This window comes from Taudactylus pleione, unplaced genomic scaffold (genome assembly GCF_031769625.1).
Source record: "Taudactylus pleione unplaced genomic scaffold, aTauple2 ptg000372l, whole genome shotgun sequence".
NCBI classification, from domain to species: Eukaryota; Metazoa; Chordata; class Amphibia; order Anura; family Myobatrachidae; genus Taudactylus; species Taudactylus pleione.
In genome coordinates this window covers 11,537,380-11,551,223 of record NW_028284773.1, presented here as the reverse complement: position 1 = coordinate 11,551,223, position 13,844 = coordinate 11,537,380, and the positions used below count along the sequence as shown (strand labels likewise).

At 41.1% G+C, this 13,844-nt stretch overlaps 1 protein-coding gene across 1 annotated transcript in view; it reads left to right on the top strand.

Annotated features, from left to right (window-relative positions):
- The window catches only part of LOC148508284 (putative cation-transporting ATPase 13A5), a 157,234-nt gene that overhangs the window by 74,630 nt on the left and 68,760 nt on the right, over positions 1 to 13,844 (top strand). The window contains exon 13 of the mRNA XM_088444741.1: positions 2,825 to 2,956. Within this exon, the coding sequence (XP_088300867.1) occupies positions 2,825 to 2,956 (132 nt within the window). The remainder of the gene's footprint in view (positions 1 to 2,824; positions 2,957 to 13,844) is intronic.

Here is a 13,844-nt window from a genome sequence, read left to right as displayed (position 1 = left end):
AAGTATTTACTGTGAACAAATCACATTACCAACGTTTCGGGACAAACAAGCCCCTTTGTCATTCACCTTGACAAAGGGGCTTGTTTGTCCCGAAACGTTGGTAATGTGATTTGTTCACAGTAAATACTTTTTCTACCGTTGGATGACTCCGAGTGCCACTGCTTGCTGTTTGTTTTTATATATATATATAAGCACGAATGTAGGTAGCACTCCAGCTCCAGGGACTTGAGAAAAAATAATCACAGCGCACAGCTGATTATGCCAATGCTTCTGATGTTTACTACATCTTTTATCAAGGACAACAAACAATACAAAGCTGCTTACCTAAATACCCATCACCATCTCCCTCGTGCATCTCAGCTCTGGGCACCCGACTTCCAGTCGCGGGGGTCATGACGTCATCCGCAGACACGTAAGCCGGGGTCAGGCTGGTGGGAATACATACGAATTACTGCCGGACACAAGTCCGGTGGTTCAAATCCCTACAGCGGCAGGCCGACACGGCTGAAAATTCCGTTCGTCCCCAGGTAAGTATCAACTAACCTAACCTAACCCCCCTAACCCTCCTTAGGAGTGCCTAACCCTAACCTTCCCCCCAGTGCCTAACCCTAATCCCCCCTTCTAAGTTCCTAAACCTAGCCCCCCCTTCCCCGCCGCCTATACCCAAGTCCCCAGGGGGGGAGTGCCTAACGCTAAGTCCCCCCCGGGGGTGCCTAACTCTCCTTCCCCCTAGCCTAATCCTAACCTCCCGGGGGGATGCGTAACCCTAAGTCCCACCCGGGAGCCCTAAACCTAACCCTCCCCCCCACGCGGCTGTCCGCAGCGGCGCCCGGCATCACTTCGATTGGGATGCCGTGCGCCGGTCTCCCGGCATCGGTAAAATGACAGGCGTCTAGAATTAGACGCCTGTCATTTAACTCTCGCTGGGATAAAGTAGTTGGGAAGCCGGCTGTCGGGCTTACGTCCGCCGGCTTCCCGATTGCATACTGGCTGGTGTCATAGAAACACCAAACATCAACAAATAATTATACAACATTAAAATGTTCATAACACTTAAACACTGTGCCGAGATCTAGCACATGACTCATATTTACAACGTGCAAATTCATACAAAAATACTGAATATACTTTGCTAATACAGTTACCTTAAAAATTGCTCTATAACTAATAGATGTATTGCAGAAATACTTGGTTAATCCCTTAATGTGACCAGAATTAAAGCATGCTGCTAAAGACATATTGGAGAATCTATCTTTCATATTCTAGAGCAACTAGTTAACACTACTAGATCGTGACTGACCTAAAAAGTCCTAAATCTCATAAAAAGGGTGTATAACTAATAGTCTCGTTTAACCATAGGGCGTCAAAGTCTTTAATTTAAAAATCCACCAGAATTCTAGCTTCAAGAGTAAATTGCTGTGGTCGCCTCCTTTTAATAGTGGGGGGACATGGTCCACTAATTTATATCTTAGGGTTGCCAAAGATTGTTTGGCATCACGTAAATACCTTGCTATGGGCTGATCTATATCCCTGCCCTGTAAAGATAAACGTATGGCCGACCTGTGCTGGGCTGCTCTTTCTTTAAATGTACAAATGGTCTTGCCCACATAGGCAAGACCACAAGGGCATTTGATTACGTATATGACATATCTGCTAGAGCACGTGAGAATGTGCCTAATCGGAATTTTACAACCTAGATGGGGATGTGTAATGTACGTGCCAATTTCTAAGTGGCTACAAGTAGTGCAGCCTGTACATCTGTAGCATCCATCCGCTTTCGACAAAAAATGATCCGGACAGGCCTGTCCGCAATCAGTAATGTCATTGTGGACTAACACATCCTTCAAATTGCGACCTCTTTTATAGCAATATAAAACGTTAGTATCCTGAAAAGGCAGATTTTTGGCACAGTGTTTAAATGTTATGGACACTTTAGTGATGTATAATTATTTGTTGATGTTTCTATGACACCAGCCTGCCCCCGGCTTACGTGTCTGCGGGTGACGTCATGACGCCCGCAACCAGAAGTCGGGTGCCCGGCGCTGAGATGCACTAGGGAGATGGTGATGGTTATTTAGGTAAGCAGCTTTGTACAGTTTGTTGTCCTTGATAAAAGATGTAGTAAACATCTGAAACATTGGCATAATCAGCTGTGCGTTGTGATTATTTTTTCTCAAGTCCCTTTAGTGCTACCTACATTCGTGCTTGTTAAAGGGGTCAGTTTGGGCCACCAGGATTTGCACCTGGGCCATACTATTCTTTTCCAATAGAGGAGTGCCGGACATTATTGTTGTGTGTGTGTGTGTGTGTGTGTGTGTGTGTGTGTGTGTGTGTATATATATATATATATATATATATGTTTAAGATAATTATAAATTCATTTTTAAGTTTACCTAATATCTCAAATAGACTAGTGGACCAAACATCAGAAGTTTTGTTTATTCCTTGTTATCAATTCGTCTATGCAGCAAGATAATATGGAGAAAGAGCAGCACATTCTCTCTTGCTTCCATGTTTGCCCTTGAATGCCTATTTGTGCAGTCACCACTGAGGTTCATGGGTGGAGCCTATCACTGAGGTGCGTGGTTGAAAAGACTCATTACCATGCTGTCTTTCCTGTCCTCATTCCCAAGGAATGGAGCATAGGGTTTAGAACATAGAGCCGAAAGTGTATAGAAGTGACTGCAATAAAACAAACACTAGCATTTGTCTATTGGTGTAACCATGATTTATTTGTAATTGAAGATGCTTCCATCTATGTTCTCAAAAAGCATCAAGAATATAATATTATAATGAAATAACCCATTTATTTTATATTTTTCAGAACACAATAAAGCATGTCCTATCGACTGATAATAACTGGGGTTTTGCTACGACAACAGGGAAATATCATTATGCTATGAATGGAAAGTCTTATGAAATTATCAAGCAACATTTGCCTAGTTTAGTACCTGATGTAAGTAAGTGTAAGCAATGTTCACTAATAATAGTCACCAGGTCAGATTGAATTGGGGGGGGGGGGAAAGCCTGTATAAGATGGACCTCTCGCATCTAGCATGGGGCTGGTGCAAGTGCCGATACTAATTATGACAATAGCTGCTGTGGATGGATTAACAGTGGGCGGCGTAGCTTCCCACTTTATGTTGTACTGCTCCTCACATTAGCCCTATGGTAGTTAATCAGGCTTATACTGCATCCCGCAGAAGCACCCACTTGCATCCGAATCAGAATTAGCCCCAATAGGTGCAATGCCATAGAAGCATGGAACTAGAATTGAAATAAAGAGAAAAGCGTAGTATCTGTGTGTCATACACTTTTGTCATGGTCATGGGCTCTATGGCATTCAGCATGTGGGCAGCCTAATGTCACTGCAGGTGCATGTTCCTAGGGATATTGAGGTAGCACTGCTGTGGGTGTGTGGAGACCAGCCAGCAATAACCATGGCTATGTCTATAGGACACATTTTACACAAGTCTGTTACTGTACCCAGGAATTAGCCCTTCTGCTCCACTGTACTACTGCTATTACTTCTTCTCTGCCGCTGCCTGCACTATTGATCCTTTATGGAAACAAACTTAACCAGCATGCAAAACTGCAGTCTTTGCAATCCAGCAGGACTGTGGAGTCTACAGGAGACTATAATTACAAAATAGATCCTTAGCAATCCTTCACAGGCTGCATACAGTTTATGGAGCAAGAAAGAGAAAACTTCCTGTTGCACTAGGGAAAAAAACTCCATAATATGATCCTGATATCATAATAATATTGTGATTTAGTATTAATTATTTGATGGAAGGTGATACCACAGACCAACTATAGTACAAAATATTTGAAGAAGAGAGAAAGAAGTCTACGGTGCAAAACAAATATATAGGGGTAGATAAACTAAGCCTTGCAGAGAGATAAAGAACCAACCAATCAGCTCCTAACTGTCATTTTTTAAACACAGCATGTAAAGCAACTATTAGGAGCCGATTGGTTGGTACTTTATCTCTCTTCGCTTTATCTCTCTACAGGGCTTTATCATACCTCCCAACATTTCAAGAAGGGGAAGAGGGACATCTGTGCATGCGTCTGAAATAGGGGGAGTGGCCTATCAACAAGGGGTTGTGGCCTCGCAGGAAATGTAGTGCCCGCGAACCACGTCCACATTTTAGTCATGCTGGGGGCTTGTCCAGCACTCCGGGAGCTGCTTGACAGCCCCCAGCCTCATCCAGACCTGGCAATGTGTATATGGATGACGCACGCATGTGGGGGTCATCCATTCACTGCTGCCCAGCTATGCAGAGCAGCGGTGTGAGAGTGTCTATCCCAACTTCCCCCTGCCCATGGGACAGCCTGTAAAACGGGACTGTCCCGCTGAAATCGGGACAGTTGGGAGGTATGGCTTAGTACATCTCCCAACCTTAATTAATTATGTTTATTCCCCCCCCCCCCTTTGCCTGGCTTAAGTAACAGTAAAATTGTTATTACAATTAAATAAAATATTTTGCTTTTACCTGTGCTAACAGATGGAATGCTGAAACCAGCTGTTTAAGGCACATGAAGGAGAAAATTACCTATTACATTAAGGAAAAATTATTACTGGTATAAACGTCTCTAAACAATTGTTGTGAACAATAGCAGATGTTTATATCAATTGTTTATTTATCCCCTCTATGAATGAGGGTAATAGGAAATCAAACAGCTGATGTCCCCGATACCAAGCTGGTGGTGATCACAGCGCTTGATGTGATTCAGGAGTGCTGGGATGTCTCCTATTGTGAACCGTGATGTCCCGTCTCCCTTCTGATAGTGAGATCCTCGTAAAATCCTGGTGAACACCACCAGCTTGGTATTGGGGACATCAGCTTTTTGATTTCGGGGTCTATATTGGTGACTATATTTACTATATATCCTACTTATTAACATATCCTTACACTCATTCATAGAGGGGATAAATAAACAATTGCTATAAACATCTGCTATTGTTCACAACAATTGTTTTGAGACGTTTATACCAGTGCACCATTAACCAGTTACTTGATGCCAATAGGTGCATTTTAGAGTTAATTTGAATGTGATATATGTTTTTATACTGAACTGCAGTTCAAATACATGTGTAATAAATTTTATATGATTTATTAATCTACCGCCTTTATATTTGTGTATAGATGACTGCGCAGACATCTTTTTTTTTCCTTTCATTAATCAAGAGGCCTGACGGAGATGGAGTATGTACAGTATGTAGCTGAGGGCAGGGAAACAAAGGGTTTATTCCTATTAAATTTAATAAATTTTTTTTATTCCAAAGCAAATTTATGAGGGAGGAGGGGAGAGCATGGGTGAACAAAATGACCCGTGTTTTGCCCACAAAATCAACTTGGTGGTTCAGAATAATTTTTAAAGTTAAGGGGGCATGAAGGACATGCTATGTGTGGCCAGAAACATTTCTGGACATTTTCAGTATTCAGCAACCATCGTCAAAGATTGCAGCATCTGTGGCAGTTCAACTTCCAACATGGCACATTAGGAAACAAATGTTTTTATTATTCAAGAAGCCTGAGGGAGTTGGATTATGTATGTAGTTGAAGACAGGGAAAGGAAGGGTTGATTCATAGTAAATTTAATTGAATATTTTGATTCCGCAGCTAATTTATAAGGAAGGAGGTGAGGGGAAGAGGAGAGGCATTTACAATATTTAAATCATTCTCATCAGTTCTTGCCCCCAGAAGAATCCTTGAGCGCTACACCTGCTGCTGGGAGTGGATTTTTATCCCAGAAGGATAAACTACTAGTAGTAGTTTAAAAAACAATGGACTGTTAAACAATCCTTTGCAAGGGGAAGCAAGTGTGACAGCTGTCACCCAGTTGCACAGCGGATCACTGATGCTATAACATCTATGCTGGTATTAGATGTTTGTGCAATATCCGCCAATAATGCAGTGAGTTTTAGAAAGTTACTTGAGGCCCTGTGTCCCCGTTACCAAATCCTATCTAGATTTCTGTTCATTAGAAAAGCAATTCCCAGCCTGTACAGGGACGTTAAAAAAAACTTAATTAGTGTCCTTCAAAATGCTGTTGTACCACTGTCCACTTAAACACAGATATCTGGACAAGCAGAACAGAGCAAATGCAAGATTACATGACTGTAACACCCCACTGGGTGGGTGTATTGCCTTCAGTGGTACCAACAGCAGCATCTAAGAAACAGCAGCTCCTACAGAGGCAGGCCTCTCTGTGTATCACCAGTTTCACTAAGAGGCATACCGCTGACAACCTTTTAGAAAATCTCAGGGAAGTCATTGCAAAATGGCTTACCCCGTGTGTACATGAATTCCAACATGTATCATGTTTTGTTCACGCAATCAACTTAGTGGTGCAATTTTTTTTTTTAAATGACAGGGTTGTGCAGGAGATGCTCTCTGTGGGCCGAAAAATTTCTGGACATTTTCACGATTTAGCAGGCGCATGTAGAAGATTGCAGCACCTGCAAGAAATGTTGAATTTGCCCTGCCACCAGCTGAAGCAAGAGGTAGTTACAAGGTATAACTCCACCCTTTATATGGGTCAGTGGATAGAGGAACAGCAAAAAGTCATCCAAAGCTACATGGCGAACTATGATATAGGAAGATGATGGGATATGTACCTTACTCAAGCTCAGTGGAAAATACTTTCCGTGTTGTGCAAAGTGCTGAAAACCCTTCGAAGTAGTCACCTGTGAAGTGAGTTCAGACACTGCCAGCTTGACTCAGGTAATTCCCCTAATTAGATTGTTGGAAAAGCAGTTTGAGAAACTGAAAGAGGAACTGAAATGAAGCGATTCCGCAAAGTATGTCGGCCTTGTAGATCAAGTCCTTTATTCACTTCACCAGTATCCAAGGGTTGTCAGGATCTTACAATCAGATCAATACATTTTGGCAACTATACTGGATCCTAGATTTAAGTCATATGTCATGTCTTTCTTCCCAATGGACACAGATCTGAAGAGATGCAAAGAGCTGTTAGTTAGAAAATTGTCAGCTCAAGTGGCATGTGATGCAGCGATGGTTTCTCCTTCAGTTTCTCCAGCAAGTGCATCTGCCGAGAAAAAACAAAACTTTCCCAAAAGACCCACTGGTGATGCCAATGAGTAAACACAACTAAGTTTTGACATCTGGTCAGGTCTAAAAGAATTGCCTACAATTAATGAGACCTCTACCGTGACTCCATTTGATACAGTCACTATTCAAAGAATGGTTGAGGACCATTTTAATTTTTTTTAATGATAGCATCCAAATAGACATATCAGACAGTCCGTTTGATTACTGGCAGAAAAAAAGGCAATTTGGAGGCCCTTTCACAAACTGACTTTGCTTTACTTGAGCTGCCCACCCTCCAGTGTGTACTCAGAAAGAGTTTGTAGAACAGCCGGGAATCTTTACCAATGTAAAAGATTGCTTCTTTGCTTTTAGATCCCCTGACTTAAGCCCTGTATGCCCTGATTCATCGGCTTTAGTAGATTACGTATATTATTATTTTCATTTATATGGACTAGTATCGTCATGACTGGTGGAACTGGCAGAAGCTCCAGCACTAGTATGTGGTTTCTGCTCTCCTCTCAACTGATCATACTCCATATCAACTAATATGAACGAAGTGGGGTACAGCACACATTTCAATTTGTACCAATTTTAAATATTACACTGCGGTATCAATGACCTACAGCATCACAATATTTTTATGAATATTACACTGTGGTATTAGTGACCAACAGTGTCACAATACTTGTATGAATAATATTACATTGTGCTACCACTTAGTGTCACAATATTTTTTATGAATATTACACTGTGGTTCCAATTAGTGTCATAATATGTTTTATGAATATTACACTGCAGTTCCACTTAGTGTCACAATATTATTTATATTACACTGTGCTATTACTTTCAGTGTTACAATACGTGTATGAATATTATACTGTGCTACTACTTAGTGTCACAATATTTTTTATTAATATTACACTGCATTTCCACTTACAGTGTCACAATACATGTATGAATATTACACTGTGCTACCACTTACAGTGTCACAATATTTTTTAACAATATTAAACTGCATTTCCACTTACAGTGTTACAATATTTTTTAGGAATATTACACTGTGGTTCCATTTACAGTGTCACAATATTTTTTAGGAATATTACACTCTGCGCTACCACTTACAGTGTGAATGTTTTTTATGAATATTACACTGTGGTCCCACTTAGTCTCACAATGTTTTTTATGAATATTACACTTACAGTGTTACAATAGTTTTTATGAATATTACACTGCACTACCACTTAGTGTCACAATACAAGTATGAATATTATACTGCGGTTCCACTTAGTGTCACAATATTTTTTATGAATATTACACAGCACTACCACTTAGTGTCACAATGTTTTTATGAATATTACACTTACAGTGTTACAATAGTTTTTATGAATATTACACTGCACTACCACTTAGTGTCACAATACAAGTATGAATATTATACTGCGGTTCCACTTAGTGTCACAATATTTTTTATGAATATTACACAGCACTACCACTTAGTGTCACAATGTTTTTTATGAATATTACACTTACAGTGTTACAATAGTTTTTATGAATATTACACTGCACTACCACTTAGTGTCACAATACAAGTATGAATATTATACTGCGGTTCCACTTAGTGTCACAATATTTTTTATGAATATTACACAGCACTACCACTTAGTGTCACAATGTTTTTATGAATATTACACTTACAGAGTTACAATAGTTTTTATGAATATTACACTGCACTACCACTTACAGTGTCACAATATTTTTTATGAATTTTACACTGCGCTACCACTTACAGTGTCACAATATTTTTTATGAATATTACACTGCAGTTCCACTTACAGTGTCACAATATATTTTAGAATATTACACTGCGCTCCCACTTACAATGTCACAATACATGTATGAATATTACAATGCGGTTCCACTTAGAGTGTCACAATATTTTTATGAATATTACACTGCGCTACCACTTACAGAGTCACAATACGTTACACTGCACTACCACTTACAGTGTCACAATATGTTTATGAATATTATGCTGCAGTCTGACCGGCGGCGTCACAGTAAAAAAAAATTATAAAATGTACACTGGGGTACAGCACAAATATATATATATATATATATATATATATATTACATTATATTAATGTTATTAGCTTTTATTTTTTTTCACACTCGGCACCCTTGGATGGACAGAGCACTCATAGACCAATAGAGCACATCTGCAAGACACAGCAGCCCCTTGATGGATGGACACAACACCCAGAGCATCCCTAGACCGACAGAGCACCCCTGCAAGACACAACAGCCTCTTGATGGATGGACACAGCACCCAGAGCACACCTAGACCCAACAGAGCAGAGCACCCCTGCAAGACACAGCAGCCCTTGACCCACGATGGATGGACAGAGCACTGTGACAGCACATCTGTTCAGTACACTTTCCACAGCTGGAGTGAAAATGATATAGATTCTAAAACCCATGAGAATATGACTTGGGATTGATGACGTTTTGCCTAATTTTTTGTCCGAGTCAGGCGGGAAACCCTGAGCCGGACTCGGATCTCTGCTTGGATCATGAAGTTCGGGTGGGTCCTGCTCATCTCTAGCTTAAACAATAACAACTATAACAAACAATAACCAGTCCAAACTTCAGGAATCAGGTTTTCTTGCCTCAGATTCCACTTGAGGCAAAATGTCATCCTCAGGGCATCGGATTCTAGCGGGTTTTGGATTCTATATAGGGTGCCGTGGGTGGGACTCGGTGCCATTTCCTTGTCAGGCATGCTGCTGTGTGCTGCACTTTACTCTGCTGCATAAGTTGTGCAGTGTCCAGACTCAATAAAAGCTGTGCTGCTCTTAGTCAATGTGTATAGGGAGTTCATGCTGCTGTATGCTTCACTGTACTCTGTGGCTGTGCTGTGTCCAGACTAACAAGTGGCTGTGTTGCTCTCTGAGTCAATGTGTATAGGGGGGCACACTGCTGTATGCTGTGCTGTACTCTGCTGTATATAAGCTGTGCTGTGTCCAACAGTAAAGACATTCATGTGCATATATAAGCCCTATGACTCCATGCAGTTTGAATAGAGCTGCGACACAACTAAAAATATAAATTAAATTCTATTGTTTGTACAGTTTGGTGCATTTTACCTTAGTGCACTTTGTTGACATGCATATATAAACCCTGTGGCTCCATGCAGTTTGAATAGAGCTGCGACAGAAAAAAATAAAATAAAATTAAAGTCTAGTGATTGTAATGTTTGGTGCGCTTTACCCTAGTGCGCTTTGTAGACGTGCATATATAAGACCGGAGCTGTGACATCAAAAATCAATTCAATTATTTGTACTGTTTGGTGCACTTTACTCCAGTGCGCTTTGTTCACATGCATATATAAGCCATGCAATGATCTGCAAATTGAAAAATGGATAACATTCAGTTTAGAGAAGAGCAAATACTGTCGCTGCAGCTGCTACCACCAGTCATGATGACAATGCTAGTCCTTCAATGTCATCTACTTAAGCCAACGCTCAAGGGCATAGAGGGTCTAAATGAGGGCATCTAAAATAAAAAAAACAATATACAGTGCTAAAGAAAAAAACACATCTAATACAGTATAAGAAAGTGTGGTGCAGAAAAACATAAAATTGCCAACATGTCATTCACCACATGCAGGGCAAGGAAAGACTGAGGCCTTGGCCTTTATTTATGAGTGCTGGTTCTGCAAGTGTCAGTGAGGCATCTTCCACTGCCTCACATGACGATGCAATCAGAGTGTAGAAAGGTGGAATATAATTGAAAACCACTAAGGCAGTAGAACAAAATGTGTGTTCAGAAACAGAAATGTCACAAATTTCTGAGAATAGTCTAAGTGTGTCCATGAGTGCTATGAGTGAGCCTGACCTTTCTGATACTGTTGTACTCACAGAGAAGTTGCCATCCACCATTTCTGCGTCCTCTCCAACTGTGGGGATGAGCAGCACAACTATAGCTGATGACATATAAATTGAGGATGCCACCGAGGAAGTGCAAGAGGATGAGGGGGATATTTGTTTAGCTGACGTCCGTATTAATGTTGAGGATAAGCATGTTGTATGTGTAAATTGGGCAAAGGTGGAAGCACCTCTTTGCCATGATAAGAGGAAGGCCATTAACATGCTTGAGCATACAGTAGGACCAACAAATGCACCTCTTATGTATGGAATTATTTTTACCCAAATCCTGACAAAAATTGTCAAGCCATCTGTAGTGTTTGTAAAACCACGGTTAGTAGAGGTAGGGACCTTAACCATCTAGGAACCTTGTAACTATTACATCATTTGCATTGAACTCATGAATTTTTTTTTTACAAAATTAGAAACTGGTGCTAAAAAAATAACAAGAAGCAGTCCAGCTTCAGCTAGCTCCTTTCTCACAAGTTTAGCTAGATAGATCCCAGCACCTGCAATCACCAACACCTTCATCCTCTAATGATCAGAATTCCACACTTTATATGCTTCAGCGGATGCAGACAGCATCTCCTGCAAGCCCCTTTAATTTAAATAAATATTCTGAACCACCAAGTTGATTTTATGGGCAAATATGGGACATGTTGTTCACCCATGCTCTCCTCTCCTCCCTCATAAATTTGCTTCGGAATAAAAAAATTAAATTAAATTTACTACAAATCAACCCTTTGTTTCCCTGCCGTAAGCTAGATATTGTAGATGCACCTGTACTCCATCTCCTTCAGGCCTCTTGATTTATGATTTTTTTTTCCCCGATGTGCCATGGTGGAAGTTGAACTGCCATGTGTTTGTGCCACCCACTGCTGTTGCTTAGCTTAGTCAGTCAGCTAGCTCGGCACAATGTTTTGGCCTAAACTGGATGAAAACAATATTGTGAGTTGTGAGGTGGTCAAAATTGACTGGAAATTAGTGTAAATTAATGTTATTGAGGTTAATAATACTATAGGAACAAAAAAGGCTCAAATTATGTGAGTTTAGCTTTTTTGGTAAAATCCGAAACCAAAACCAGTCAAGGCATTTTGGCAAAACCAAAACTGGATGATGAATTAGAACCAAAACCAGCAAAAATTGTTCGGCGCACATCTCTAGTTTTAAAGGAATACTTGAAGGTTTGTAAACTAGGGGAAATTTTATTTGTGTGAGAAAAGGGTGAAGTGCAGAGAGTGCAGCTCAAAATATGTCATGTAACCAGGAATGTAAGGAAGAAGTCAGGGTAAGATAATAAAAGTACAGTATTTAGCAGTGCAGAGGGATCTACTTAGGAAATATTTAAAATAAGGGAAGATATTTACAGTAGTCCTGTTTTGTTAATGGCCTTTTAAGTTGGAAGCATTTTACATTGGATTCAGTAAAGCACAGTCAGCCAATTTAGGGACCGACAGGGAACGAGAAGAAAATTTAGCAATATTAGTCCACTAGGCTACTTTATTCTTTTTGGATTGTAGAGATGAAAGGAAGTAGAAGATCTGTAAGAAGGAAATTGCAGTAGACAACGTGGGAGGTTATGAGTATATGAATTCCAGTTTTTGCAGTAATTTATTTGAGATTTTCTTATATTGTTTCTTTATTTGGAGTTATTTACAAAATCAAATACATTATAATATCATCTTCCCTAAGCAACAACCTGCACAATTTCCTCCGGGATGCAATCGGGAAGCCGTCTGACATTATACCGGCAGCCGACTTCCCGACTGTCATATCCCGGTGTGGGTGAAATGACCGGCGTGTAGATGTAGACGCCACTCATTTTACCTACGCCGGGAGACCGGTGCCCGGCATCCCGATCGAAGGGATGCTGGGCGCCGCGAGCAGACAGCCACAGGGGGGGGGCTCCCAGGGGGGGGCTTAGGGTTAGGCACCCCCCCGGGAGGTTAGGGTTAGGCTAGGGGGAGGGAGGGTTAGGGTTAGGCACCCCTGGGGGGAGGTTAGGGTTAGGCACCCCCCCGGGGGACTTAGGTTTAGGCAGCAGGGAAGGGGGGGTTAGGTTTAGGCACTTAGAGGGGGGATTAGGGTTAGACACTGGGGGGGAGGTTAGGGTTAGGCACCCCTAAGGGAGGGTTAGGGTTAGGGGGGTAGGTTAGGTTAGTTTATACTACCCTGGGGATGATCAGGATTTACAGCGCTGTCGGGCTGCCGCTGCTGGCATCTGTTCCACTGTGGCCTGACGCTGCCGGGAATCGAACTGATGGCAATGCGGCCGGCGGTATTATATACCGATTCCATTTCCTCCAAGCTCTGGCATTTTGAATAAACAGGTCTTCTGCTCATGCCAGCCTCAACTCAGCTATCTTCCCTCTCCACTTTTATCTTCCCTTTTATTATTTAAGCATGCAGCAAATACTCCTATTCTGCAAAAAGATAAAAAAAAAAATTTATGAACTAATTTCTATCTCAGATTACTGTTTCACATCTCTCAACTCTCAGTCACCGCCATGTAGCAGGATTCGATGTGTTTTGTCTGCTTTTGAACTACATTCTACTCTATATATTATGTGTATATCCCCACTGTACAGTGCTACAGAATATTTATTATTATTATTAATACTAATCTACTATATATATATAATGTGTTTGTTGCGAATATCTTCCACAGCTCTCATGGTAAAGCTGCCATAGGGAGTCTGTTCTGAGCCTTCCACTGGATGGATTTGGACGATTTGGACGAAAACTTCACAGAATTGTAACATTGGATCCCAGAAGACATACTAGGGGATTGAGGTCTTGGTCGGACCTCCCGTTGGTGTACGCTGGGGTGAACTTTGACCCGGGGATGCTGGGCAGAACT